Genomic DNA, 22,584 nt, shown 5'->3' on the forward strand with positions numbered 1-22,584 from the left:
AGCCCTACGAGTACGGCGTATCGTCCCCATCGCGGCCCCATGATGCTCCATCGCTCGCTCAGGACGGCCCAGCCTCCCAGCCAGACGGTATATCCGGGGCACACCGAGACACCACGACGCGGCGCAGACTTGTTGCAGTGCGCCACATCATCAGCCCCCCAATGCTAATACTACCATCCATTCCGCGTCGTCAAGAGACTTTTTTGGACTCTGGAACGGCCCGTCCAAATGTAAGTCTGGCAAGGCTTTCGTTCTTTCGCTCCACGAGTCGACCGAGATGCGTAGAAAATTGGCAGACTTTGGTTAGCAGCTGCCACCGTTGCACCCGGCCCGTTTTGCCTCATCGTCCCGTCCGTTTCCAGAACCGCCATCCCCAGATTCCGCCAGAACGACGCCACTGTGGCACTGGGTGCTCTTAGAGTTTGGGGTGCTTGTCACCTCGGTTCAACAGGGGACATCATCTTTCAAGCTATTCACTACTAATCCCACTTCATTCATTGAGTATGAAACCACATATTCAATGCTCAAATCGAAATCACTCATATGGAACCCAAATCTGTCGCAACCATGAGACTCAGCATGGCAGCGTCAGCCAACCAGCCCCTTCGACAAGCCAGCCAACATTCGAAACAAAGATCCGCCGAAAAAGAAGAGTACTAGTATTAATATGGGCGACTCTGTGTACCCTGCATAATAGTCACCAAACGTGGCATTATTCTGCTTGCAGGTCCAGCACAGTCTCTATGCGGGCGGCTGGGATAATCACCTTTTGCCCCGTTTCAGCCGCCATGCAACTTACGACTCCTTGCGACTTCACGTCACTCTCTCACCGTCTCACATAGCGCATCATTTACATCAAGTCCTTTAGATGCGACGCCGCCAAGTTGTTTGACCGTGTCAGACAGGTTACCCTTATTTTCCTTGACCCACCCACACACATACTGGCCGTTCTGACGTTTTGTCTCACCGTCATACCATTTTCGGTTGCTTGACGCCCAGGATCTGCGCGCTGGTGGTCATATTCAGCCTGTTCACTTGTTTGAGAGTTTGCGCAAACTGATTCCATGGAGAGTGGCCCTTCCGAGTGATAAGCAATAACGGCAGGTATTAGCCCAAACTCCGTAGCTGTATCCAATTGTGTTCACTTCTAATCACGGTGTACTCGTACGGAGTATTGGTAGCTAGTCGCGTATTCTAGAGTCCCTCCTGAAAAGGTGAGGTAGGGAAATCTAGACGGGGCGAATTCGACTGACCTTGTGGCCTCTCTGGTCGCAGATGAGCTCATGGGATTTCACATCGATCCCTATCTTACTTTTTCGACTTTTTTGTACTTGCCATCAACTTTGCTCATCTACTATTACGCGGGCGACCCCCGTTTTTGGAGACGGCGGAAGGTGTTAGACGGGCTCTCGACAGACCATAGATTCCTTCCTAAGCAGCCAAGATCTTTCAGGCGGTCGGGGAAGATCTCAATACCCTTTAGAGACACTATCTACGCTTTTTAATCGTCTCCACAAAAACAGGTCGCCCACGTAAGTATTGAGAAGATCCGAGATATCCAGGAAGGAAAGGGAGCACCGCTTGTACACGATGCTAAATCATTCGCTCAAAAGTGAATCGGTTGATGAAACGTAAACTTGTTGCAATTGACCTACGGTTGAGGTAATTTCAGATCCGGACCCCCATAGACGGGAAAAATAAGGGCCAAAGGGGGCCAAAGAATCGAAGTAGCCAACAAAAGTAGGGAAGAGTCACCATGTGACTGACTTCCATTCACCACAGCTAGGTTTATGTATCAGACATGAAAAGGACAGCCGTGAGGACTCTCCCACCTTTTTGGGAAGACGATAGCCTCAAAGCCGGAGTGAATCGAGCTGGGAAGGCCGTGTCCATCATCATGGGACCAGCCGGTCTAGTATACAGGACCAAGCATGCCACGGATGGACTACATAATCTACCCTAGTAACTCCAGCGCCGAATTTTACATATCCCTACCGCATCGAGGACGTCAAAAATAAGCACTGCCTATAACAATGATAGATCACATTTAGAGCGGTCTACTTTTGCAATACATCTGGCAATGTAGGCCCCTATAACCTATATGTTCTTAAACAGTGCCCCTGGTGCAATTTTGGCGTAACAAACAGGGCCCTATGCTGTACGTACCGCATACCGCACCACTTTGTCTAGGGGGCCAGCATGAAACGGAAGACGTCAACCAGAATCTATCGCGTGGGTTAAGCCGGCGCACCCACGACGAGATTCAAAATTGGAAGATATTCTTCCACGTGGTGCTTTAGTGTCGTCTCCTAACCCTTCCATGTCTTATAAGCGGCTATTGTTCTTCACGTGCAGTCTCAGATTCACCCGGACAGCCTACTCGACCGCCACTGTATTATGAATACTCAGAATATCAAGGAACACTTTATAAAATTCATCTTCTACAATCAAGATACTAATTTGCCGACTGTGAGAAAGGAAAATCGTCGTTAGCCACTGGTGGTTATGGAGAATTAGCAGACAGCCTCGGAGAGGTGTTGTATATACCATCATCATCATAATTAAAGATGACAATTCCATGTTCTAGTAACGAACATAAGTACTGGCGCTGTGAAATCTACCTAGTATGAAATCTCACGGCGTTGGAAGTCCCCACTACTGTTGCCCTAGGAGTCAATGGCGAATAGAAGACACAACACTGGGAGCGAAATCGGCCAACATGAGCTTCCCCATATAATCTTCAAGAACTGTTATCTAAAACCTTGGAGGAATAATACTGGACTCGAACTGCCGGAGCCGTAATCTCATTAGTGTACATCAACTGTCCGCCAGGGGGATGAACGGTGGTGGGGCCGAGGTAAACTGCTCACCCGACGATATGTAAAAGTTGCGAGGCTACGAAGTACACTGAGCAATATTTCTATACTGGACGAAGGAAGTAAGCAGGTATAATGCGAAGCCACCGCTATCGTTAACACCGCTGGCACCGTTGGACCGCTGGATATCTAGTCCACATTCGGAATCCCCATCCCCTACCCCGCAGACGTCACGATACCTGGTCTCTCGGTGGGGTCCTAGGAGGGGTTCTGGCTCTCATAATGATAACCGGACAGCTTATTAGACTTGAAAGCGTCAAATGTGGTTGCGTCATGTCATTTTCGACGTGGAGAAGCTGGGGCAGCGGAGTTAAAGCACACAAGGCCGCATGAAATTGCTAGGGGTCGTTAGTTCCCCCTCTTCTCCCTTGCTCGAGAGCGTTCTTTGCTTCTCAGCATCATCAGCCCTTCGTTAGTAACAACGGAAACAGGAGTTGAGACGACTGGCACTATGGCACAAGACTACAAGTTCGAGGGTTGGCTGGGCCACAACAAGGACTCGGTCAATGGCAAGATGGTCTGGGGAGAGTTCGAGCCGAAGCCATGGGAGGAGACCGACGTGGATATCCAGGTGACACATAGCGGCATTTGCGGTACCGACATACACACCCTGCGCAGCGGCTGGGTATGACGACGCCCCATGTCTTGCCATCACCATGAACTGACAGGTGCAGGCCCCAGCAAATTACCCCGTGTGTGTCGGACATGAGATCGTCGGCAAGATCGTCCGTGCAGGCTCGCGGGTAGAAGGCGGTCTGAAGGTCGGTGACCGCGTCGGTGTCGGCGCACAGAGTGACTCCTGCCTGGGGCGTCTCCCCCGGGGCAAGTGCGAGGACTGCTCCGCTGGGCTGGAGCAGTACTGCCCGGACATGGTGGTGACATACAACTCCAAACACTTCAACGGGGGCAAGTCGATGGGCGGGTACGCGAACTACCACCGCTGCCCATCGCACTTTGTGGTCAAGATTCCGGAGGGCCTGGCCTCGGAGCAGGTCGCACCCATGCTGTGTGGCGGGCTGACGCTGTACTCGCCGCTGCGCAAGTTCGGCTGCGGGCCGGGCAAACGAGTGGGCATCGTGGGCGTGGGCGGTCTAGGTCACTTTGGTGTCGTCTTCGCAAAGGCCATGGGGGCGGAAAAGGTGGTTGGTATCTCACGCAAGGCGGCCAAGCGAGGCGAGGTGCTGCAGATGGGCGCGGATGAATACATTGCGACAGATGATGATCAGGACTGGGCGAAGAAGCACCGCGGTACCCTGGACCTGGTCGTGTGTACCATCTCATCGGTGAAGGCCCCTATGCTGGACTACATCGGTCTGCTTCGTCGAGACGGCGTGCTGGTCCAGGTGGGCAGCCCGGATGACGGCCAGTTCACGCTGCCTGCAGGGTTGCTTATTTCTCGACGTGCCAGCTTCACAGGGTCGTCCATTGGATCTCCGGGGGAGATGCGAGAAATGCTTGACATGGCGGCCCGGACAGAGGCCAAGTTCTGGATTGAAACGCGGCCGATGACAGAGGCCAACGAGGCCATACTGGATATGGGTGCAGGCAAGGCCCGATTCCGGTACGTCCTGACCAACTGAGAGATGGTGGCAAGGAACGCCTATGTACATGGCACATAGCATAGCAGAGGCGGGAGGGGACTAGACCGCTGATAAAAGTTCGTTTCCCAGCTACCAAGGCAGCCTGGTATTATCATCCTTGTGTCAGACCGAGTATTATGAGTGTGGATGGCGATGGCTGGTAGTCGACGGGGCGTTCTTGGTGGGAGACGGCTGGGCGACATGCAGGTCTTTGCGGGCAGGTGGAGCAGCAGGTGCATGTGGTTTTATGCTTGCTTGTGGTTGCCAATTGATCAAGACGGTTCACAAAAAAGTGGCAGTTGCGAGGGACAACCCTATCCGATCTCGGCTAGTCCCAGTCTGCCAGGCGGCTCGTTTAACCAAGTTGGCTCTCTTTGTCTCTCGCCGGATACCGCTCCCTCTTCCCGTCGCCTGAGACGTCGATTTTTGATTAGTACCTTAGTACATGCTACATAGCAGGACTTTACGTACGAAGTACTAATAGTGTCAACTGGTGGTCAAGCGAGGGGCCCGAGGCGGCAACATGAGGCGACGAGTAAGTTAGCTGGAGGCCTGCAGGCGAGCGAGAGACGGGGAAAGGATGCAAGCCGCTGCTAGATACCTCGGCCAGCGCAGGCCAGCGCAGGCGACGCCCGACAGTCGCGCATCGCGATGGATCGCGATGCAATCCGATGCGCTCTGGGTGCATTCGGGGTGCACTCGGGGTGCGCTCGGGACACCCGAAGCCCCTTCCACAGTGCTACGAGCTGCGGGTGCAGCGTGGCAACGATGCCCTGTGCGGGTGTGACAGCCATCAAACTGGAGAAGTGGACAGTAATAAACCGCCACTCGCTCGCGGCTCGAGGGTCTTCGAGGAGGGAGGGTCCTGGAGGGGGAGACAGAGGGGACAGAGGGGTCCCCTCTGGGGTTCCCTCTCACATGGACTCGTATTCACACTCTCTCTGTTCACTCCCCAATCTTTTAGTCCCGACGTCCATTTTCACAACCTCCCCCCTCCCCTTCACAGGAGGTCCCCCATGCCCTCGCGCCAGTGACCCCGAGCTCGGTTCCGAGATCCAGCGATCCAGCGATCCCGCCATCCTTCGATCCAGGACTCCAGGACTCCAGCCAAGATGCCGCGCCACAACGACGTCGACGCCTTCCACACCGCCCTCCGCTCGTCGCGCCGGGTCCTCGCTCTCTGTGGGGCCGGTCTGTCCGCCTCCTCCGGTCTGCCAACCTTCCGAGGCGCCGGTGGTCTCTGGCGCAGCTTCCCGGCCACCGAGCTGGCTACCATGCGCGCCTTTCGAACCGACCCGGGGCTTGTCTGGCTGTTCTACGCCTACCGGAGGCATCTCGCCCTCCGCGCTCACCCCAACCCCGGCCACCGCGCCCTGGCAGCCCTCGCTCATGCCATGGGCCCCAAGTTCATGTGCCTGACCCAGAATGTGGATAGTATGTCGAGTGGCCCCATGTGTTGCCCCTTTTGCTCTTGTGCTAACACCGGATGCCAGACCTCTCGCAGCGGGCGGACCATCCCCTCCCCCAGCTGCTCCCTCTCCATGGGTCCCTCTTTGACATCAAGTGCGCCAACCCAACCTGCGACTGGATCCAGCACGACAACTTTGACGATCCTTTCTGCCCGGCCCTGGAGCCCGCCTCGGTAGACATGCCCAACAACGAGCCCAACCCCTTGCTCGACCCCTACCACCGCATCCACCACGTCACCGAGGACGAGTTGCCCAAGTGCCCCCAGTGCAACACCGACCTGCAGCGCCCCGGTGTCGTCTGGTTCAGCGAGGGCCTGGACGAGGGCATCCTGGCCCGTGCGGATCAGTTCCTCGGCGAGGGCCGCCTGGACATGATCCTCGTCGTTGGCACGTCCGCCCAGGTCTACCCGGCCGCTTCCTACATCGACAAGGCCCGCCGGCGTGGGGCTCGCGTCGTCATCGTTGACCCCCGCGCCGAGGAGGAGGACGAGCTGTACAAGGTCAAGCCCGGTGACTTTGCCTTTGCCCGCGACGCCGCCGAGGCCCTGCCTGTCCTCCTGGAGCCGCTCATCGGCAAGCTGCAGGCGGACGGCTCCTTCCGGATGGAATGAAAGAGATATATATATACCTTCATATACATATACGTGTGCGTGTTGCTTGCTTTCTTGCTTGCTATACTCGGTCGGTCGGCTGGGATTCTTTCTTGGCGCGTTTCTCTGCAATCAAATCTCTCTTTCTCTCTAACTTTTGCTGGGACACGTTGGGGGCGGGGGCATACACGGGCAAACAGGGAACGGGTCGCGCTTCTGGCTTGGGTTAATATTGGATCAGGTACTTTTCTTGAGCGTAGACTACTACCACGGTGATATCCAGTACATGACACGAGGGCTGGGAGGTGGACCTCTAAGGGTACAGGATGCATGGAATATCCTAGCAGGCATGGAAAAGTTCGCTTTGCTCATTGGTTACCTTAATGATGATTTCTCATACCCCGTCGCCTCCGAAGATGTCCACCGTGGGCGGGGACTGTGACTTGGATGACCCTGAACCTCAAGTCACTGATCGGGGCTATTCCACCGCCCCCAGGAGCGGTCATCACCCGGTGTCCTAGGATTCCAAGCCGATGAAAGACTCATCTCTCATATCTCCTTCTCGTCCAGCTTGAAAATCCCACGATCAGACCTACCCACTATGATCCGCGTACGCCGATCCTCCCTCCCATCACCTCCAGCCGCCGCCCTACCTCGACAGCGCGGCACCTTTCCCCCGGCAATATCGTCGTACATGGTGATGGCCTTCTTGCCGTCGAAGCTCACCATCGGCAGCGGCTTCCACCCCTCGTCCTCTGGCGCCCTCTTGTGTTGCAGCGCGGCCGAGGCGCCCCGGATGATCCCGCCGCGTGGGACCTTGGCCTCTTGGCCCATCAGCTCCGGCGTCGCCCGGCAGAACAGGCTCCGGGACGCTGTGGGGACGCCGCTGGCCAGCTCGTGGACCGTCGCCGACTCGCAGCGCATCACCCCTGGCGCTGCGCACCACGTCGTGCTTTCCCACGGCAGGTCCCCTCTGCAGAGGCAGTAGTAGAAGTTCTTCAGATGTGGGAAGTAGTCCAGGAAGATGAGGCACTCCTCGGCCACGACGTCTATGGAAAGATCCAACAGCGTCCTGACCCGCTTGGTGGCCTCCTTGAGGCCGCAGTCGTTGTAGACGGTATAGTCCCGCCCACCTGGCACCACGGCAACGTCAAACTCGAGGATACGAGACGACTACGCAAACTCCGGACAATACAGGTGCCAGATGCGCCCGCGCAGCTGGGGGGGTAGGCGGGTGAACTGTGGAAAACATGAATCCCCGTTGGACTTTGTGCACCCATACTCGTTAGGTCTCACAGTGACCCGTCGAACTTTGCGGCAGTGATGGGCCATGTCTGAGCGAACCTCATCCTGGTCCCAATCGTTGAACCACTCATAGTCTTGTAGGATGGGTTCCAGCTCCGGGAGAAAGCGTTTAACGTCGGGACTCACGGTGTAACGCGCCATGTCGTTCGTAAGCCCGTCTTTCTATCGACGGCCAGAGATGAGCTAAGAAGACGACTGAAAAGTTGACGTAAGGGTTCGTTAGGGGCAGCAACCTCGACGGAACCTTGAATTGATGGGTTGGAACAAAGTCCGGAGTGCTGAGATGATCGGTTTGATGAATTGAAGAGGTCGCGTCGCGACGCATCACGCTAGAGCTCGTCAGCTAGAGTCCCCGGCTACGGTGGGTTATTATTCCAGTGCCTCCCGTGAATATCTTCCATGCCCCTGAGAATGCGCATACAAGGTATCTTGATAAGATAGCCATTACATGTTTGAGGTCTAATATTGTATCTTCGTATTAGGTATTGAGCCAAGCCTAGCTATGCACCACTCGAATGGCTACATTGATTCATACACATAAAATCAAGTATGACACAATCGTAGGTAGCCATGACCCATTATATACGGCGGAGTATAGCGACAAGTGTGCCAAAACAACTTTTACCAGTCCCGAAAGTCAAAACCCCCCCAATGCCTGCCATGCTCAATGCAACAAAAGTGATTGCTCCATCGTGTCGGAACAGTATGCAAATAGCAAATATACCAAGGGAACACCATGAGTGCCAGCTCAGAATGGAGGAAAATCGTCGAGCCCGGGGCCTCCTAACGGCCCAAATAGCATGTACTCCAGAAGGGCATCATTCCCAAGGAACTCGGGGACGGGAATCATGCCCACGGGGCCGTCGGCAAAGTCGGAATAATCAGAGTCAGAATCATCACCGGAATCTGAGTCAGACTCATCGTGCTCGTCCAGGGAGTCATTCTCCTTGGCCACTGGCGCCTCTTGCGCTCTCGCCTGGGTCACCCGCGCATGGTTGACAATCTCGTCCCGCATCGCCATATCCTCCTTTCCCTCAAAGTAGAGCATCGGCAGAAGCTTCCACCCTGCCTCGGCCGCGTGCGGCGCCAGCAATTGAACCACCCGGGCTACGCGACGAGGGACCCGCCACTCGGAGGATTTGGCCGGGTCGGGCCAGCAGTACAGCTCGGGAGTGAAAATGCCCATGTACTCGTCGACGCGCCAGACCGTTCGCTCAAGGCATGACGGTTGCGCCAGCCATCGCATATCGTCTATAGTATGTGTGTCGCACGAGTTGCAATAGAAGACATTCTTCAGGTGGGGTAGGTTGTCCAGCGTCATGCGACAGTCCTGGGTCTCCTCGAACCCCAAACGCCTCCTGGCGAAAAACGCCACGTTCTGGATCTTGTCCGCAAAGCCCTCGAGCGACATTTGAGTCGACTGGTTCTCCCAGCGCTCTGACCAGAATGGTAGCCCCGCGAAGAGGACGATGTCGTGTTCTTTATGAAAACGCACGACGCCAGTGCCCAGAGTGACCCCGGTGCCCAGCGCAGTGGCGCGGCGAGGACCTAAGGTCGGTTGGCTAGAGGCCCATCGGAAGGCCAGTGTGTCAGGCAAGACACCGGTGACAAGGGCATGGGACTCCCGATGGACAGCGAGGACCTTCCTGATCCTCCTTGTCGATGCCTTGAGCGAGGGCCCTTGGTAGACAACATAATCGCTAGGATCAACGGGCGGGTGGAGAGTAGGTCTAGATGGAGGTTTCCCCCCTATTTCAAAGTCCAACAAGCGGCTGCGCATGACCAGCTCGGGACAGTACATCTCCCAGATGCGACACCGGAGCTCCGGTGGGAGGCGGTTGAACTGTGGAAACGAGGCTGACTCGTCCTCGCAGACAGACTTGTAACCGTCAGACTCATAACCGGCGTCTTCATCTTCCCTCTCAGATGAAGATGCAGAGTCCTCCCGTTGGTGGCAGAAGCCATTGCAATCGGGGCAGCACCTGACCCGTCCCTCCTCGAAGTCTGAATCAAGGTCGAAAAACGGGTCGTAAAATGGATCATAGGGGGGGAGTCCTTGTTCTTCGTCCAGAAAGTCTTGGTAAAAATCGTCTTCCAAATCGTGATCCTCCCCGGAATCTGAAAACCCCCCATGTGGAGACAAAACTTCGCTCATCTCTGGCCATGGTGATGCTCCTGGTCCCGGGTGCTCCGATTCGCCATCGGCGCTGGAGACGGTCGCGGATGATGAGTCGGCCGGCTCGCCCTCGGCCATATTGTGGTGGTTCCAGATGGGGGCAGGGCGATGAGAGACGTCAGCTGTGAGCTAGAAGCTGAGGGATAGAAGTTGAGGAATGAGGAGACGGGGAGGGAAGAATGCGGAGATCCGGCGCCGTGTCGGGTCCCACGATGCACAACTGTCGGCACGATTTGAATACAAGTGTTGAAAAAAGTCGCTAATGGAAGCCAGAGTGTTTGTCGAAAGGAAAGTTGAATTCAGGCTGAGACGGGAGAGACCAGAGGGGGAAATGCTGTCATTCGCGTAGTCGTGTTGGTCGATCTCACGTTGCTTATCTTATCAAGGCTCAACGCGCTTCCGTTACTTCCCAGACGCCACCAAACATTTAGATGATCCGCATTAGCAAATCAGTAACCAAGGCTCAGCAGCCACGGTTGCAACCCCCCCGGGTCTCGACGATGGTTGCTTTTCTTGTTTCTAACTCGAAACGGAAAAGAATACCGATACGTGGGTATTGCCACATCATTTCTAGCCTGCCACGATGTGGGAACTTGCCGAAGACGCGGCCCAGGGCCATGGGACTGCAGCAAGCCTCGAACTCCAGCAATAAGGACTGATATTCAGGTTCTATTGCCAAGAACTGCACAAGGCTATCGTACCTAGCATACCTTCCCATACAGATCTCTCTCAAGCACTCGGCTCCGGCCACTCAAACGAAAACCCCTGGGCGACCCCAAAGTCGGGCGTGCCGTCATCATTGGCCGTCAGCGGCTGGACCATGGCGTACCGCGAGTCGTCGCAGGCACCGCCAGTCTTGGAGGTGGCATGGAACGTGATCCACGTCTCCGAGCCGTCGGGGCTCTGGAAGAAGGAGTTGTGCCCGGTGCCGTAGTTGCCGTTGGCGCTCTTCAGCACGCACCCGTTCGACTTGGTCCACGCCGCGCGCTGAGCAGGATCCGTCGAGCCGTCCCACTCGAGCAGCGCGACGCAGTACTCGGGCGTCCAGCAGTAGTTGGCCGAGTAGGCGATGTACGTCCGCCCGCCGAAGTAGAGGGCCGCGGGGCCCTCCTGCACGGGGACCTCGCTCTGCTCCCACGCCTGGTCGGGCTCCGAGATGATGCTGAGGTCTCCAGCTGAGACGTGGTCGGCGCCGAGCTTGCGGATGCAGGTGGACTGGTGGTCCACGCCCGTCATGCACGAGTAGACAAAGTAGTTGCCCCAGCCATTGAACCGCAGGATGGTGCCGTCGATACCCCAATCGGGCGCCATTTGACCAGCATAGGTCCAAGCATCATCCCAAGGGGAGCCGCCACCTAAACATGGTCAGCATAGCCGGCATGGCCGCCGAACTCGTGAACACCGGATACACACCTTTCAGAACATGCGACCTCTGATTGTCGAGATTCTCAGAACCGCCCGCAGTGTAGTAGAGGTACCATGTACCGTCAAAGTAGTGAAGCTCGGGGGCCCACACGTTGCAGCATCGAGACGCATTGCTGTCCGTGTAGATGACCTTGGATTCGGCCGTCTTAAGTCCATCGATGGTCTCAGCTCGGGCAAGCTGAAGGTTATCCCACTCGGTAGATATGAGATAGTACCAGCCAGCAGAGTATGACACTTGGGGATCGCTGCCTCCTGGGTTACGAATGGGGTTTGTGAAGGCGCAAGCAAACCCAAAGAGGGTCGCGAAAGCGAGAGTGGCCTGGAGAAGCTTGCCTAGGGCCATTGTGACGATGTGGGACATATGAGGCATTCATACACTTCTTTTCCAAGGCAGTAGGTAGAATATATAGCCGTCAGACTTACAGAGCTTCTCAGTATAGTAGTGACAGTTGACCCGGCCCCAGCATCCATAGGCAGATCCAAGACTCCTAAAACGGCATCATGACCACTCGCTCCGTAATCTTAAATGAGCCGAGCTAGGATGCCAGACTGCTGGATTTCCAACGCATGAGATTCTAAGTAACGCCAAGTCTACGTGTGCATCGACTCGATTGGAGCGCTTTTGAGAGTGGGTGCCAGTTTCATGATGGCCAAGATGGACTGCCGATTCCCCTCACGCTGGTGATTCGTGGGGATATGGAGGTCATGGACTCATTGGATCCTTGAAGTGCCGACGCGGCCTTCAATCCCTAGCCAAACGGCAGTCCACGAATAAAATCTTCCGGACGTCGAAGGAACGTGGCGCGCACCAAGTTGAGTAGCAATTCGATAGGACCCTTGCTGTATGTGTTAGTATGTGGCTTGATGGTGGATGGGTTTGAATGACGTGGGGACTTCCCGAGCTCAATCCAGCCCCACGTCCACATGTCCCACCCACCACATGCGATTTTTGGATCGCGGGGCATGGAGAAGGGATTTTCCAACCACACACGTTCTCCCACCGCACCATGGGCAAATCCTCCAAGGACAAGCGCGACGCCTACTACCGCCTCGCGAAGGAGCAGGGATGGCGCGCCCGAAGCGCCTTCAAGCTCCTCCAGCTTGACGAGGGTGAGTGTCCCCCCCCCAGCCCGTCATTGACCGCAACAAAGATCTGTAGCTCACATCCAAACCGCAGAATTCGATCTCTTCCACAACGTCTCGCGAGTCGTCGACCTCTGCGCCGCGCCGGGCAGCTGGTCCCAGGTCCTGTCGAGGGTCCTCATAAAGGGCGAGAAGTTTGGCCGCGCAGCATGGCAGGACCGCGAGGCCCGCTTCCGGCAGCAGATGCTGGGCGTCCTGCCCGAGCACTTCAGCGACGAGCAAAGGGATAGGCTCGGCGACGACCTGGCCGAGCAGGAGAGAGAGCTCAAGCCACGCGACGACGTCAAGATTGTCTCCATCGACCTGCAGCCCATCTCGCCCCTCGCGGGCATCACGACCCTGCGCGCCGACATCACCCACCCGGCGACGGTGCCGCTGCTCCTCTCGGCGCTGGACCCGTCCTACGACCCCAAGGGTGCGAGCAGCACCCAGGCCTCGCACCCCGTCGACCTCGTTATCAGCGACGGCGCCCCGGACGTCACGGGCCTGCACGACCTCGACATCTACGTTCAGTCCCAGCTGCTCTTTGCGGCGCTCAACCTGGCGCTCTGCGTCCTCAAGCCGGGCGGCAAGTTCGTGGCCAAGATCTTCCGTGGCCGCAACGTTGACGTCCTGTACGCGCAGCTCAAGATCTTCTTCGAGAAGGTGGTCGTGGCCAAGCCCCGGAGCAGCCGCGCCACCAGCGTGGAAGCCTTCATCGTGTGCATCAACTTCCGACCCCCGCCCGGTTTCCGAGCAAGCCTCGAGGAGCCGCTGGGCGTGGGGGAGAGGCTGGATCGCATGGTCGCCGAGAGGGAGATGCAGAAGCCCATTATTGCGGAAGTTCTCATGCAAGACGCGCAGGCGACAACGTGGAGTGCCACATCTGCGTCGCCCGTCGGTCTCGCGGGGGCCGAGGTCACTGAGATGGAGGTCTACGACGACACTGAGGAGAACACCACGGAGGGGAGCAACAAACATATTCGATGGATCGCGCCTTTTGTCGCGTGCGGAGACCTGTCCGCCTTTGATTCGGATGCATCGTACCAGCTCCCCGAAGACTACGTCTCCCTTGACCCAGTCCAACCTCCCATTGCGCCGCCATACAAGCGCGCCCTCGAGATGCGATCTGCTGGATCTGGGGGTTCGCACAGGCGAATGTTCTAAAAACAACTCTCGGATGGTTGGCCGAGATTCCAAAACATGCCAGGAAAACAAATGCCACCTTTTTTAAGCAAATGCTCAACGCCAGTTCTTTATCAAACCCCCTCCCCCTACTTCTTTTCAACCACTACCTCTCATCTGAGCCAGCGTCAATGATCCTTGGGAAGAAGCTTCTCGGCCTGCCCCGCCATCTCGAGCATCGTCAGCCCAGCCGAGGGCCCCTTGTCAAAGTCGACGGCGCCCAGCGTGGCCTCGTACATCCGCGCCGCCGACTTGTCGTGGGTCATGAGCATGAGCCCCCGCAGGTCGGGCCACTCGTCGACCATCTCCTTTATGCAGCGCATCATCCACGACGCGAGGCCGCGCCGCTGGTACTCCTGCAGGATGAATACGTCGGTGAGATAGGCGAAGCTGACATAGTCGGTCACCAGGCGGGCGAAGCCGACAAACTTGAGTTCCTTGCCTTGCTGCCGCCGCGGGGCCCCATTCTCTGCGATATATTGTTAGATTCTGTGGCAAGCTTGGGGGGCAGAGGTGGCGTCTATCAAGGCAATGGTCTTACTGTTCATGTGCTCTTCCGTCTCGGGAACCCAGTACACAGCAAACGTGAGGCAGTTGTCGAGCATCTTCTTCATCTGGGTGTGCCCTATGGCGCCATTCCACCACATGAGATCGGAGTCGAAGTGGTCATTGACGAGCTTATGGTCCAGATAGGTCTTGTCAGTGGTGAGGAAGAAGCTGTCCCGGTACCAGAACCGAGGGTTGCCTTCCGGCTGGAGCTTGCTGGCACGGAGTCCCATGTTGGATCCCTGGATCAACCCGTCTTTGCGGTGGCAATAATATCCCCGTTCTCTGGCGATACCTCGTGTAGGTAGTTCTTTCAGCCTTTTCAGGCCAAGGAGTCTCGAATCTGTGGGGAAGAAGGTGGAAGCAGGTGTTAGTGAGGATGGAGAGTGTGGGAGTGCTCCGCCGCCAGGGCTATTACCTTTTAACAATGGCTAGCAGCAATGGCACACTCGGGCATGCCAAACCTGCTAACGAGGGAATCGTGTTACGTAGTGGAAGGCAGCCGGGGGGCACGGGGGCAAGGGAGGCCGGCCTCTACGGTTAGCGCCGGCTGTTGGTGGGTGAGAACTGGGCGTGTGATCGGAGGTGCGGCAGCGTCCCACAGACGGCTCGAGTCAGCTGCCCGATTTGCGATCTGCGATTTGCGGGGGAGATGTTGGGGAAACCCGGAAACTTGGGTAGATACGAATGTAGTTATCCCACGGAGACATGTTGCCAGCGTGGCGGTCATATGAGATTTATAGCCCGTGATGGCCGTGCTCCTTATCGTGGAGACGAGCCCCCTCGGTACTTCCCGCCGTAGCAGGTACGTTAATATTGGTGGAGAGCGATACAAACACGGAGCCATTTCAGACATGTCAATGCAGCCTTGTACATATGATTGAACCCTAGGGTGTCGTTGATCAGGTTGGTGCCAAGCGGCTGCAGACGACGTGCAGGTTCGGGATCGGCGCCGGTTTTGTGATCCACACGTCATCTTCCCCGAGAAGCTATGAGTCTATGGTTCCATGGTCTAGACGGCCCAGATCTATCTACAGGTAGGTAGGGTATCAGAAACACCGGTGTTCCCCTATCAATACGACCATGCTGGCACACAAAAGACCCCCCAGCCCCCATTAAATCATGGCCATGATTCCAGCGCCCGCGACGAGGCATCCTCCTAGGACCGCTCCCACAGTCGGTGCCGCCGCCGCACCCGTAGGTGTCGTGCTGGGCTGGGACTCGTCAGTCGTCGTCGGTTTCGCCGCATCATCACCCTTGCCCTGGCCCTCGCTTCCCCCAGCACTGCTCGTATTAGTCTCCGCCGCAGTGCTGCTCTCGTCCTCCGACTCCGACTCTGACTCCGTCTCAGCCGCAGCGCTGCTCGAGCTGGTCGCCGTCGCCTCTGTGATCGTCACGCCGGGCGGCGGGCCCGATCTCAAGACGCCCTCCGTCACCGTCGAGGGCATCCCATCGGTCGTCACCGTCACGAGCTCGATGTACATGGGCGAGTAGGTGGCGGTGCCCGTGTACTCGCCGCAGCCGGGCACCGTCTTCTTCGGGGGCGCGCGCCCGCCGCCGCAGTCGAGGAATGAGCACTCCTCGAACGTGTCCGGGTCGTAGTAGAAGCGCGTGCGCCAGGGGTCCGCTCCGCTCCACGACGGCGTGTAGGTCCCCTCGATGGTGGTGCAGTCGTCTAGGTCGGTCTTGGCGACGGCCGCCGCTGGGAGGAGCCCCAGGAGGAGGGCTTTCAGAACGCGGGACGCCATGTTTGTCTGGTGGTGGCGCCGGTCTTTGATGGTTGTGATGGTGATGGTAAGTGAGTGAGGTGAGGCCCTGGTGAGAGAGTCATGGATGGAGAAATGAGCGTAAGCAGATATGTGGATATTGAACCACTATTAATACTTCAGGGGTACACTATTATGCGGAACTTCATACTGCGACACATTCACAGTCAGTCCTTTATGCTCTTTGGGACTCTCGAAAGCAAATCAGTCCAATTGAAGGCTATAATGATGCATATTAAAGAAGCTTCCCCTATCCCATTCTGCCAGGTGGTTCCTCACAATGACTGTGTCACATACAGCAATTCGCAGACTTAGCTCCATCAAACTGCTGCTGCAATTAAAAAAAAAAAAAAAAAAGGCGGAAAGCGATCTGCATTCTGTTCCGTAAATGAATCATCATCATAGGACGAAGTACCTTCATATATATATAATGCATAAATACAAGTGTCCAAGTATAAGATTTTAGGTACTAATACGTACTGCCCACTATATCTCACAGGCCTCGGTCGGCTCGAACTCTCGTCCCATGGAGCAACACCATGCGTACTTTGGTTAGGTATCGTAGGGCATGACGGAACGCTCCTACCTGTCTATACCGTAGACTATCCAACCTTCCAAGGTTGTTCAACCACATACCAGTAGGTATTTTATATATCCGCACGGGCATAAAACATCTTCATGACGAAGTGCAGAGTACGTCTACCGGTGAAGGCCAACTTTTTCCCATTCATTCCACCGCGAGCAGCTACGAATGATTATATTGACAAGTTACAACTATTTCGTGAAAGCCCACGTGCAGAGTAATATCATCTCATCTATTCAAGGATATGGCCATTGGAAGGAGGAATCACACGACCAGGGCGGACCAACAGCCATTAAGTCATGACACCCTGCTCCAAGCTTATGCGTTCTACGGATACTCGTACTATAGCTACATGTATAGTGTCAGGTAGGAATCCAGGAACAGCGCTAGAACAGGCACGCCACGAACTCTACTCCCTGACCACCCATCCACAAGGAGGCATGACAGGCTTCGCCATCCTTTTCTAGGTTTCAATGGCCCATGGCACTAATGGCCGGTGGGTTTTCAATAGAAGTTGATGTGTGCGGATACTCTCGACAGCATGAGGCTGAAGTATTAGTATTACCATCTGTGGGAACTAGAAGGTTATGGAGAAGTAGCAAGTCACTCTCAGACATAGACGCAAAAATGTCCTTGAAACAGATACCTTATTATTCATGTAACCAAGTCATACTAAAAACACACACTGTCCGGGTGACAGTTCAGACGCCACCACGGATTCCTTGAGAAACAACAGGCAGAAGTAGAAGAGAGGGTATTGAAACAACAACTTTTAGTTCTGAGCGCCCGACTGGGAAAGTGCAATACTCTTCCAGTGGTCACGCTCCGCCTCGAGCTTGGCAATGCGGTCCTCGAGTTCTTCGAATCGTTGAGCCTTGCGTTCACGAGACTTTCGAGCGGCGAGGGTGTTGCGAGCTCGCTTCATCGCGATAACATCATTAGGATCCTCTATGATGATCGGAGGGAGAGGCTTGTCTCGCTTGCGAGAGTTGACACCAGAAACAGACGAATGACGAGGAGTTCCGGACGTCGGCGAGTTGGCCGACTTCCGCCGGCTACCCGTTGAGGGGCGCTCGACGAACTCGAGGTCGTCAGACTTCTGCGCAGGAGAAACATCCACGCTGTGATCAATGTCGGTAGTCTCTGGGAAGAGAGGGTACCAATTCCCAGCACTGGGTCCACCAAAGTCGGCGTCACCAAAATTGGGAGACACGTCGTATCCATCGAACTCAGGAGACTCGTTGACGGAAGGTGAGGTCAGAGCTGTGAGGGCAGACGAGTTCGGAGCAGACATGAATGGTTCATTGACGAGCAGGTCATTAGGAGAGACGGTGCTCAAGTTGGACGTGGAGCTAGAAGCGCTGCCACAGAAGTCGAAGTTGGTCGGTATCGCCGGTGAGGAGAAGGCTGTGTGAGCCCCGCTCTCGAAGGCGGTGAACTCGTCCAAATCGACGTCTGAATAAATATGTAAGCGAGTGAGGTCGGATGCCATGTTGGGGGCATCCTTATACGAACCTGCTGCGTTCATCATCTTGGCGGTTGGGACACTATCAGTGCTCTGGTAGAACAGGGGGACTGGAGGTCTGGTGGGCCGAGATTGCTGGTTCAGCGCAGTGGTAGATGAAGGTGCGGATGAGGCGTAGAACTGGTTTAAGCGATTCGCGTTGACAGATGACGGTTGGTGGTGCCCTGTAGCCTGGAGAATTTGGGCCACTCGTTGGTTCTGGACAGCTGGGGAGTGCTGGTGGCTGTGACGACGAGCAGTCTGGTTATGAGACGAGTGACGGCGCTGGCTAGACAGCGAGGCAGATCTATTAGGGTGATGACGCGGTTGAGGGCTGTCGAACAAGACAAAGTCCTGCTGCGGAGGATCGCTCTGTTGTTGTTGGTGCTCGGTTGGGTCCGGCAAACTGGAGGGTGGTGGGGAAAGCCATTGTGACTGGGAATCCGTGGTGAAGACTGGAAAGTCTTGGCCTGAAATGGTGGCGGTGGTGAGGGAACTTGAGCGGTTGGGCGAGGCCGTGATGCTGAAGTTCAAATCAACCGGGAGGTGATCTGAACGAAGGGGTTGAGTGGGGATGGGGAGGTTGTGAATCTTGAAAGTGTCTGGAGACTGAATCTTGACGGTTTGGGGGAAACGCGCGGAAGGGGGGTTGTTTATCGCATCTTGCTGGTCGCTCGCGGCGTGCTGATGAATTCTATGTGATATTTTGTGTATGGGGTTGAAGAGGAGAGGAGAGGGGAGAGGCGGAGCATGAAGAGGGTGGGAGATTTTGGATTTTTAAGCCGGAAATCCGAGGCAGCTGCGAAATGCACTAGTGGGGGCGCGGGGATGTTTCTGCTAACAGCCTGCATAGAAAGTTTGGTGGGGCACTGATGCTGCGCGACACAGCGCGTCTTGGTACGCCCTTGGCCATGTAGACCGTGTGAGTCATACCAGCCGTCCCGCGCCAATGCAGGCTGCGCAACGTGTGATTGGTGGGTAGCCCTAATGAATTTCCCACCTGGCGAGAGCCTGGGGATGAGCCTCGCAAGATGCTACACCTCTACAACCAAGCTGCCCATCCTCACCGGGGTTCCTAAATTGCCAGACCGATCATTGGCCCTTCAGTTCGCTTCATCGCTCCCTCGGTAACCCTGCCAAGTTCCGTTCTATTCTGTTGACGACCACGACAAGGCGTGACGCCCTGCAGCGACGTGTTCCTTTGCCCGTGACAACTATTTCAACTTAACGCGCGTGGCGGCAGGCTTCGATCGGTGCAGGCAGACGAGAGGGGGGAGAAAACCACGCCCGCCGCAATTGAATTCAATTTGTCGGCCGTGGGTCGAGCCTGTCCATGGCGCGCAACATGAAGCGGGACCATTGGTAGTTTTCTGGCCTCCCAGTGGTTGGTCAGCACGCCAAAGCCCCAAACTGGGGGGCGGAGCGTACCAGACTGGTGAGTGGAATAATATTAGGTAGGGCCCAAGCCTCCAAGCTGACATGATTCCTCTGCCTGAAACTCCGGCCTTTGTTTGCCAGTTGCCTGCAGATACGGGCAATACTCGTACTATCCACCCTTGCAAATACACGTACGGAGTACCGACTCTTAGGTACATACGTAGTACGAGTACGAAGTATCTGTACGAGTACAGTACCCAATACGAAATGGATCACTTCCGGAAGGGTGCTGCTTTAAGGTTGGGTACGTAAGGAACCACCTCCAAGCCACTCATACGAGTCTTGCCTAAATCCAAGCACCATGCTGCTGCCTCATCTAGGTCAATAAATCAAATGACAATGGCCCTTAACTACTAATAGCTGCAGTTCTTAGGAATGTTGAGGCTGTGTCAAGTTTGACTCGGCAGCAATTCCCAAAAGGGTTTCCGTACAGCAATAAGGCTGAGAGAGAATGCAAGACGGTGCAACTTGAGAATTGCCACCAGTAAACTCTTACACGTAACATACTACTAGGTATTACGTTTTGCTAACGGTAATTTGGCGAGGTTTGATGATGCCAATGCCACCGGAAGTGGGCCATCAGTACTCCGTATACTATGTAACAATGCAAGTGTCACGTCTTGGCCAGACATTTAACCGAAGCTACATGGTTTCCGGTCTGCTCTAGCATGGCAAAACCTGTCATGGCGGGTACCCGCTCCCGGCTTTGGGTCGAGAGAAAGCACTGTCCAACTGTCCCCAAAGTCTGGGTGTGGCTGCAGATAGCAATGCTAGGCGGGAGGATTTCACGTCAGACGCTGGAGGTGATGAGGTCGGCCAAGGTGATTAGGTGTAGTGACAATAGCTCCGAAGAGTTGAATTCTAAATGTAATAGTGTATGAGCTCTTAACTTGGGCTGTTGCCAGATATCTATACTCCTTTTGGTGCGGATGTTGGGCTTCCTTATAGTAGACCCATGATCATTTAGTACTTTCTCCAGGTTTGGTGGCGCTGGTCCCGAGATTTCTCGAGCCTCCTACTCGTCCTTCAAAGCAAAGCCACAGATACTATTTCCTAACACTAAGCCTGTCTGTATGTGGCCCGAATCTGGAATGATGGGGGACATGCGTACACGGAACCCGTACCCGAGCAGCAACCTGAAGATGCCTACTCGTCTCGTCAGATGTGGACCGCGTCAGTCTCCTGCACGCCACAATGCAACCCTACTAATATATTCTAGTTATCGCGAATTCGTGGATCAACTTGGATGGAGCCTCTGCAGTTCAACAACAACGCCGCCTGTCTGTAACCTGCGGCGCATAACATAACAGCTCACAATTTCCAACCATCCCTTGAATTATTCTCATAGTATACCTAGCCAAGTGCCTCCAGATTATTAATATAAATTATATAATACAACGAATGGAGAGGTTGAAGGGTCCCAGTTGTTGGAGTAAAAAGCGGCGACACTACCGCTAGTCCAGATTCGGGCCACCTCTTTCGTCGATGCTGACAGGCAGAATCCAGTCGTCAGTAACCGTACTTCGTAGACTCGGGCCGCTTGCAGGACTGTCCAGTGGGACAATCCACGATATCAACCCCGTAAAGACCCTCCTAGGAGTGCCTAGGTCTTTCTCGGCTATACGTAATAATACGTACGTACTCCGTACATGCGCGCGAATATGGCTCGGTTCGCACAATGGTGCTAATAATTTAGTGATGGAGGGCTGGACAAGCCACTGCTTCGGGTCGGCTTGTTTCCCAGCAAGGTACCAATGGGGCTGGAACACATGCCGACCACCCGGCCCTCAGCCCTCGGCCAGCCCATCCAGGAAACTGTCAGCCTGCTTCTGCGCCCGTCTCGTAGCCATGTCCCTCCTCCGTTGCTCAATCTCGCGGCGACGCGCCTCTTTTTGCTCCTCACGCTCCTTGCGGTGCTGCTCCGTCTTCTTGCGCTCCTCCTCAAGGGCCTCTATTTCCTGTGTCCTAACCCCCTCATCCTTGCTGAATTTGTAAAACCCTGTACCCTTGGTGCGGATCTCATGGTCCGCGTCGTAGTGTTTGAGCTCCGGGGGCGTTGCGCTCCGGTCCCGTTTCCGTGCAAGCGCCTCCATCTGATCGGGGTCGTCCGGGTTGAAAGCCATTGCCTGTATCGCATCGCCGTGTATCAGGTTGGTTGGAGCGCTTGGTCGTGCTGACATGCGCTCCAGTTCCTCTGCGCCTAGCAAACCTCGCTTCGCTCGCCTCTCTAGCTTTTCCTTTTCCGCCCTGGTCACTCTCCGCAGTCGCCCAAACTCGTCCTCGTATTCAACCATTTCATCTCCATCGTCTTCCTCCTCGCCATCAGAGCTGCTGCCGGAATAGTCATCCTTTCCCTCCACGTTCTCGGCCCATTTGCGGTCAAAGTCCACTAGTGGTGCCGCCTCGTTATCCTTGGCGACGTAGTCTCCTCTCTTCATGGCGGCATATAGTCGGGCCTTGTCCTCCAATTTGCGCTTGGCACGCGCACGCTCCTGGGCCTCTTCGTCTGTACCCGCAACCTCCTTGAGCACCAGCTTGGCGTCATCGTCCCGGCTGCTCTGAGCTTTGGGTTGGTTGCTGCGAAAGAGATCTCCTTTCGGCTCACGAGAGGGGCGTGAGCGCGCAGCCGAGCGGTCAGAGGAGGTCGAGTTTGACATGAGCGATGTCAGCTGCGCGGTGAAGTCCAGCGACGATGAGAGGTTGGTATCGCGCTTTTGCTTTTTGGGCGGCCGCTGGCCGTACAGGTTCGGATCTTGGGGCATGACTATTGATGTGCGAGAGCTGGTAAACGTGAGGTTGAGATGTGTTGTGAGTAAATGGCCAGGCAACTTTGCTCTGGCTGGAGTAGCATTGGCTGAGGCAAGATATAGGGTAGTCGAAAATGATGAGTCTACCCCTCGCCTGGGCCGCTACTAGGTAGTAGTAGTATGATCAAAAACCGTGTTACTATCGGCTAGAGTTGAATTACCAATATAAAAGGATCTCTTCCCACACTAAATTAGTGGGAATTAAGTTAAAGT

At 55.5% G+C, this 22,584-nt stretch overlaps 10 protein-coding genes across 10 annotated transcripts; 3 read left to right on the forward strand and 7 right to left on the reverse strand.

Moving 5' to 3' along the window:
• Window positions 1-3,327: 3,327 nt before the first annotated feature.
• ACO1O0_006893 (NAD(P)-dependent alcohol dehydrogenase) lies at window positions 3,328-4,456 on the forward strand (the record flags this gene model as incomplete). The annotated part of the gene is made up of 2 exons (XM_083196271.1): window positions 3,328-3,501; window positions 3,551-4,456. 2 exons carry the CDS (start codon window positions 3,328-3,330, stop codon window positions 4,454-4,456), a joined length of 1,080 nt encoding a protein of 359 aa, XP_083047479.1.
• A 1,112-nt stretch (window positions 4,457-5,568) lies between these two features.
• Window positions 5,569-6,536, forward strand: ACO1O0_006894 (DHS-like NAD/FAD-binding domain-containing protein; the record flags this gene model as incomplete). Its single annotated transcript, XM_083196272.1, has 2 exons — window positions 5,569-5,890; window positions 5,950-6,536. The coding sequence occupies 2 exons, from the start codon at window positions 5,569-5,571 to the stop codon at window positions 6,534-6,536; spliced, it is 909 nt and encodes a 302-aa protein (XP_083047480.1).
• Window positions 6,537-7,064: 528 nt separating this feature from the next.
• On the reverse strand, window positions 7,065-7,961 carry ACO1O0_006895 (uncharacterized protein; the record flags this gene model as incomplete). Its single annotated transcript, XM_083196273.1, has 2 exons — window positions 7,065-7,688; window positions 7,812-7,961. The coding sequence occupies 2 exons, from the start codon at window positions 7,959-7,961 to the stop codon at window positions 7,065-7,067; spliced, it is 774 nt and encodes a 257-aa protein (XP_083047481.1).
• A 607-nt stretch (window positions 7,962-8,568) lies between these two features.
• Window positions 8,569-10,074, reverse strand: ACO1O0_006896 (2EXR domain-containing protein; the record flags this gene model as incomplete). The annotated part of the gene is made up of 1 exon (XM_083196274.1): window positions 8,569-10,074. One exon carries the CDS (start codon window positions 10,072-10,074, stop codon window positions 8,569-8,571), a length of 1,506 nt encoding a protein of 501 aa, XP_083047482.1.
• A 651-nt stretch (window positions 10,075-10,725) lies between these two features.
• ACO1O0_006897 (glycosyl hydrolase) lies at window positions 10,726-11,764 on the reverse strand (the record flags this gene model as incomplete). The annotated part of the gene is made up of 2 exons (XM_083196275.1): window positions 10,726-11,351; window positions 11,410-11,764. The coding sequence occupies 2 exons, from the start codon at window positions 11,762-11,764 to the stop codon at window positions 10,726-10,728; spliced, it is 981 nt and encodes a 326-aa protein (XP_083047483.1).
• A 664-nt stretch (window positions 11,765-12,428) lies between these two features.
• On the forward strand, window positions 12,429-13,710 carry TRM7 (tRNA (uridine-2'-O-)-methyltransferase trm7; the record flags this gene model as incomplete). Its single annotated transcript, XM_083196276.1, has 2 exons — window positions 12,429-12,531; window positions 12,599-13,710. 2 exons carry the CDS (start codon window positions 12,429-12,431, stop codon window positions 13,708-13,710), a joined length of 1,215 nt encoding a protein of 404 aa, XP_083047484.1.
• A 146-nt stretch (window positions 13,711-13,856) lies between these two features.
• On the reverse strand, window positions 13,857-14,507 carry ACO1O0_006899 (putative GNAT family N-acetyltransferase; the record flags this gene model as incomplete). Its single annotated transcript, XM_083196277.1, has 2 exons — window positions 13,857-14,197; window positions 14,270-14,507. The coding sequence occupies 2 exons, from the start codon at window positions 14,505-14,507 to the stop codon at window positions 13,857-13,859; spliced, it is 579 nt and encodes a 192-aa protein (XP_083047485.1).
• Window positions 14,508-15,389: 882 nt separating this feature from the next.
• Window positions 15,390-16,022, reverse strand: ACO1O0_006900 (uncharacterized protein; the record flags this gene model as incomplete). The annotated part of the gene is made up of 1 exon (XM_083196278.1): window positions 15,390-16,022. The coding sequence occupies one exon, from the start codon at window positions 16,020-16,022 to the stop codon at window positions 15,390-15,392; it is 633 nt and encodes a 210-aa protein (XP_083047486.1).
• Window positions 16,023-17,395: 1,373 nt separating this feature from the next.
• Window positions 17,396-18,154, reverse strand: GCN4 (bZIP transcription factor; the record flags this gene model as incomplete). Its single annotated transcript, XM_083196279.1, has 1 exon — window positions 17,396-18,154. One exon carries the CDS (start codon window positions 18,152-18,154, stop codon window positions 17,396-17,398), a length of 759 nt encoding a protein of 252 aa, XP_083047487.1.
• Window positions 18,155-21,351: 3,197 nt separating this feature from the next.
• Window positions 21,352-22,326, reverse strand: ACO1O0_006902 (CCDC174 family protein; the record flags this gene model as incomplete). Its single annotated transcript, XM_083196280.1, has 1 exon — window positions 21,352-22,326. One exon carries the CDS (start codon window positions 22,324-22,326, stop codon window positions 21,352-21,354), a length of 975 nt encoding a protein of 324 aa, XP_083047488.1.
• Between the last annotated feature and the right edge of the window lie 258 nt (window positions 22,327-22,584).

Source organism: Amphichorda felina (assembly GCF_050947745.1).
Source record: "Amphichorda felina strain 45539 chromosome Unknown scaffold_7, whole genome shotgun sequence".
NCBI lineage: Eukaryota > Fungi > Ascomycota > Sordariomycetes > Hypocreales > Bionectriaceae > Amphichorda > Amphichorda felina.